Below are 2819 nucleotides of genomic sequence, written 5' to 3' on the forward strand. Positions count from 1 at the left end.
AAAGGGGGGGGGGAGAATCCGGCCACGGCGAGCGGGGATGAGCTGCCGGTGCTGGCCTTCCACTGATTCCCTCCAGCCCTGGCTAGTTGGGCGGGGGGGGAGTGTTCTGAGGTGGGAGTTAGGCGACACGGCCAATGGAAGCTGGGGAAGCTTCTGACAGACAGTTCAAGCGTCCAAACACTGTTGGTGCGCATTTTCTCTCCGCTGCGTGACTCTGCATCTTACTCAATTATATATAAGGGAGAGATATAGACCAGTAAACATTTTAAAATGAAACCTGAAAAAAGCAAACTGTCCCAACCAAAAACAGTTGGCGGGGTTGACTTTATTAAAAAAGCAGAATTTAATAACAAGCCATTAAATAAAGTTGACTTAAACCAAAAAAAGGCACTGCTGGAATAGTAATTGTAAACATTTCAATTCATTTCCAAAATATACTGCATAAATATAAGTAAATATCAAACGAGACATGCATTTTTTATAAATTCCAGTGTACCATAACATTTAATTTGTATATACTAAGTCTTCCGCACCTTTTATGGTAAGCATTAAACATGTAAAAATAAAATGCCTATATTATTCCTTCAGTTTACCTGTAGTGCCACTGGTAAAACAGACAATTGATAGATCTTCGGGTCGGGGAGGCTAGAGAAATCACAAGAAAAGTTAATATCCTGTTACTGTGTTTATTTGCACAGTAGGTGACTTTGGGCCTCTTAAAATCTTTCAAACTAACCTACCCTAACAAGATTCAGGTGGGTAGCCATGTTGGTCTGAAGTAGCAGAACGAAGTTTGAGTCCAGTGGCAGTGTACGGTCACCTCCATGCTGGAGAGGAGAGGGATGGAGTGTAATGGCAGGGTCTCAGTAAATTACTCTCAGCATTCCACAGTAAAGGATACATCACCCCAACAGTCTCCAATTTTGACATACTTCCTTCACTATGTTTCCCCCCGGAATTAAACCCAAACAAATGATCGCCATATAAGCTAAGCTTATTATTCCTGTTTGGTCCTTGAATCTGTTAAAAATCTTCATTTTTACTGCTCACCCTCTACCTATATGTATGGATTGGTAATTTCCATTTCACTGTACCTGAAGAAGTGTGCATGTACATGAAACCTTATGCTTTGAATAAAACTTAGTTGGTCTTAAAGGTGCTACTGGACTGAAAATTCGTTCTGCTACCCTAACAGGGTTGCTGTTGTGAGGATTAAGTGGAGGAGGGCAGCACAATGTGAAAAGCTGCTTTAGGTCCCAAATCATAGTGAAAAGCAGGATATAAATAAAAAATGAATAAGTAAAATAATGTCTTGTATTGGCATAATGAGAAAGAAATTCTAATGTTTTTCCATAGAGTTTTGCTTTGTCTAGATTTGATTTTTTTTCTCTTACCCTAAGGTTTGCTCCAAATACACTAAGGAAGTTGAACTGTTTACTGTGTAAGAGGTTTAGCACCCTGCCCTTCAAGCAGTTCTCTTACACCATATTGACCTTTCACTAATCAGCAGGTCCTTAGCACAAATACATTTCCTCAGGGTTCATGATATATTTTTATATTTCTCATCAGTTATGTGGAAAAAATACACTAAGAAATTGCTAGGCCTCAGTGGTCTGTTTTGTCATGACAAACTGTATGCTACATCTTTGACAGGAAAGTATCTTTAATCTGGAACTTTCTGTAGGTACAGCCCTGCCATTTTGAGCCTCTGGATTCTCACATGTTGCTTAGAACTATCATGCAAAAGGAAGTTCCAACTTACCTTGCACTTCCCCCTCTTTTCTCTCAAAGCAACCATTTCACCTACAGAAAGTGCCTTTCAGAAATATAGCTCCTACTTTACTTTTTAATTTCCCCTTCTCAAATACAGCATCAATGATTCCAGCCACATCAGCTGTCCAACCAATCTAAACCTAAAGGGCTACAGAGTTCCTTCGGTTTTATGCTCTTGTAAAGAACTATGACAATTTTACCCTCCCTCACAGGGTTTCCCTTTCTCTTCTTTTAGGCTGAGCAGCCCCCTTTCCCTTTTTGTCTTTGTTTTACTCTTGCTGTCCCACCCAGTCATTTGAATGTTGGTAAAAGCTGACCCAGCCTAGGGAACTGAGGGGAGAGACTAAAATCCTTCTTATGTCCTGGTTTGATATTGGCACATGAGAGGCTGATGGTATTTCAAAAATAAAAAAAACTGTTTTATTTAACTTTGAGGTGAAATGATCAGACATGGATCAGGTTTTGGACTTATGCGGTGAAAAGGCAACAGGAATGAGATAACTTTGTATAAAATAAATGCCAGATAATTTGTCATGAACAAGTAACATACAGGTAACTGTTTAGACAGGTCTTTAAAACTTGAGGAGAGAGATTTTTTGGTAGTATCTGCTTACATAAACAAGCATAAGCTTCTTGGCAGGGGTCATTTCGTAGAAAAAGAGGTGCAGAAGCTCATCAACATAACTTATTTGCATATGCCATACCCCCTTGACATCACCAGAAGTGTGTCAGAAGGCAACACCCGCTGCTCAGGCTCCACTAGACTGTTTTGAAATGCTAGCTATTGGGGGGCGAGGACACACAGATCTGCCTTTGCAGATGACGGAGAGTTTATACCTGAATAAACCTTGGTTTTTAAGGCTCCCCTGGACTGTTTTGGATTGCTAGCTATGGGGGGGGGGGCACACAGATCTGCCCTCACAGAGGAGGGAGAGCTTGTACCTGAATAAACCTTGGTCTTGAAGGTACCACTAAACTCTTTTGGATTGCTAGCTATGGGGGGGGGATGTGCACATCTGGAAAGGAAGGAAGGAGGGACGCAAGGA

The 2819-nt window shown here is 41.0% G+C and overlaps 1 protein-coding gene across 5 annotated transcripts in view; it reads right to left on the reverse strand.

The window, feature by feature from the left end:
* ACSL6 (acyl-CoA synthetase long-chain family member 6) overlaps positions 1-2819 on the reverse strand; it is a 61501-nt gene that overhangs the window by 36970 nt on the left and 21712 nt on the right. For all 5 annotated transcript variants that reach the window (XM_015429537.1, XM_015429538.1, XM_015429536.1 and 2 more), the window contains exon 8: positions 594-645. In XM_015429537.1, coding sequence (XP_015285023.1) covers positions 594-645 — 52 coding nt within the window. The remainder of the gene's footprint in view (positions 1-593; positions 646-2819) is intronic.

Source organism: Gekko japonicus, unplaced genomic scaffold, assembly GCF_001447785.1.
Source record: "Gekko japonicus isolate JY-2015 unplaced genomic scaffold, Gekko_japonicus_V1.1 scaffold304, whole genome shotgun sequence".
In the NCBI taxonomy this organism is placed as follows: Eukaryota; Metazoa; Chordata; class Lepidosauria; order Squamata; family Gekkonidae; genus Gekko; species Gekko japonicus.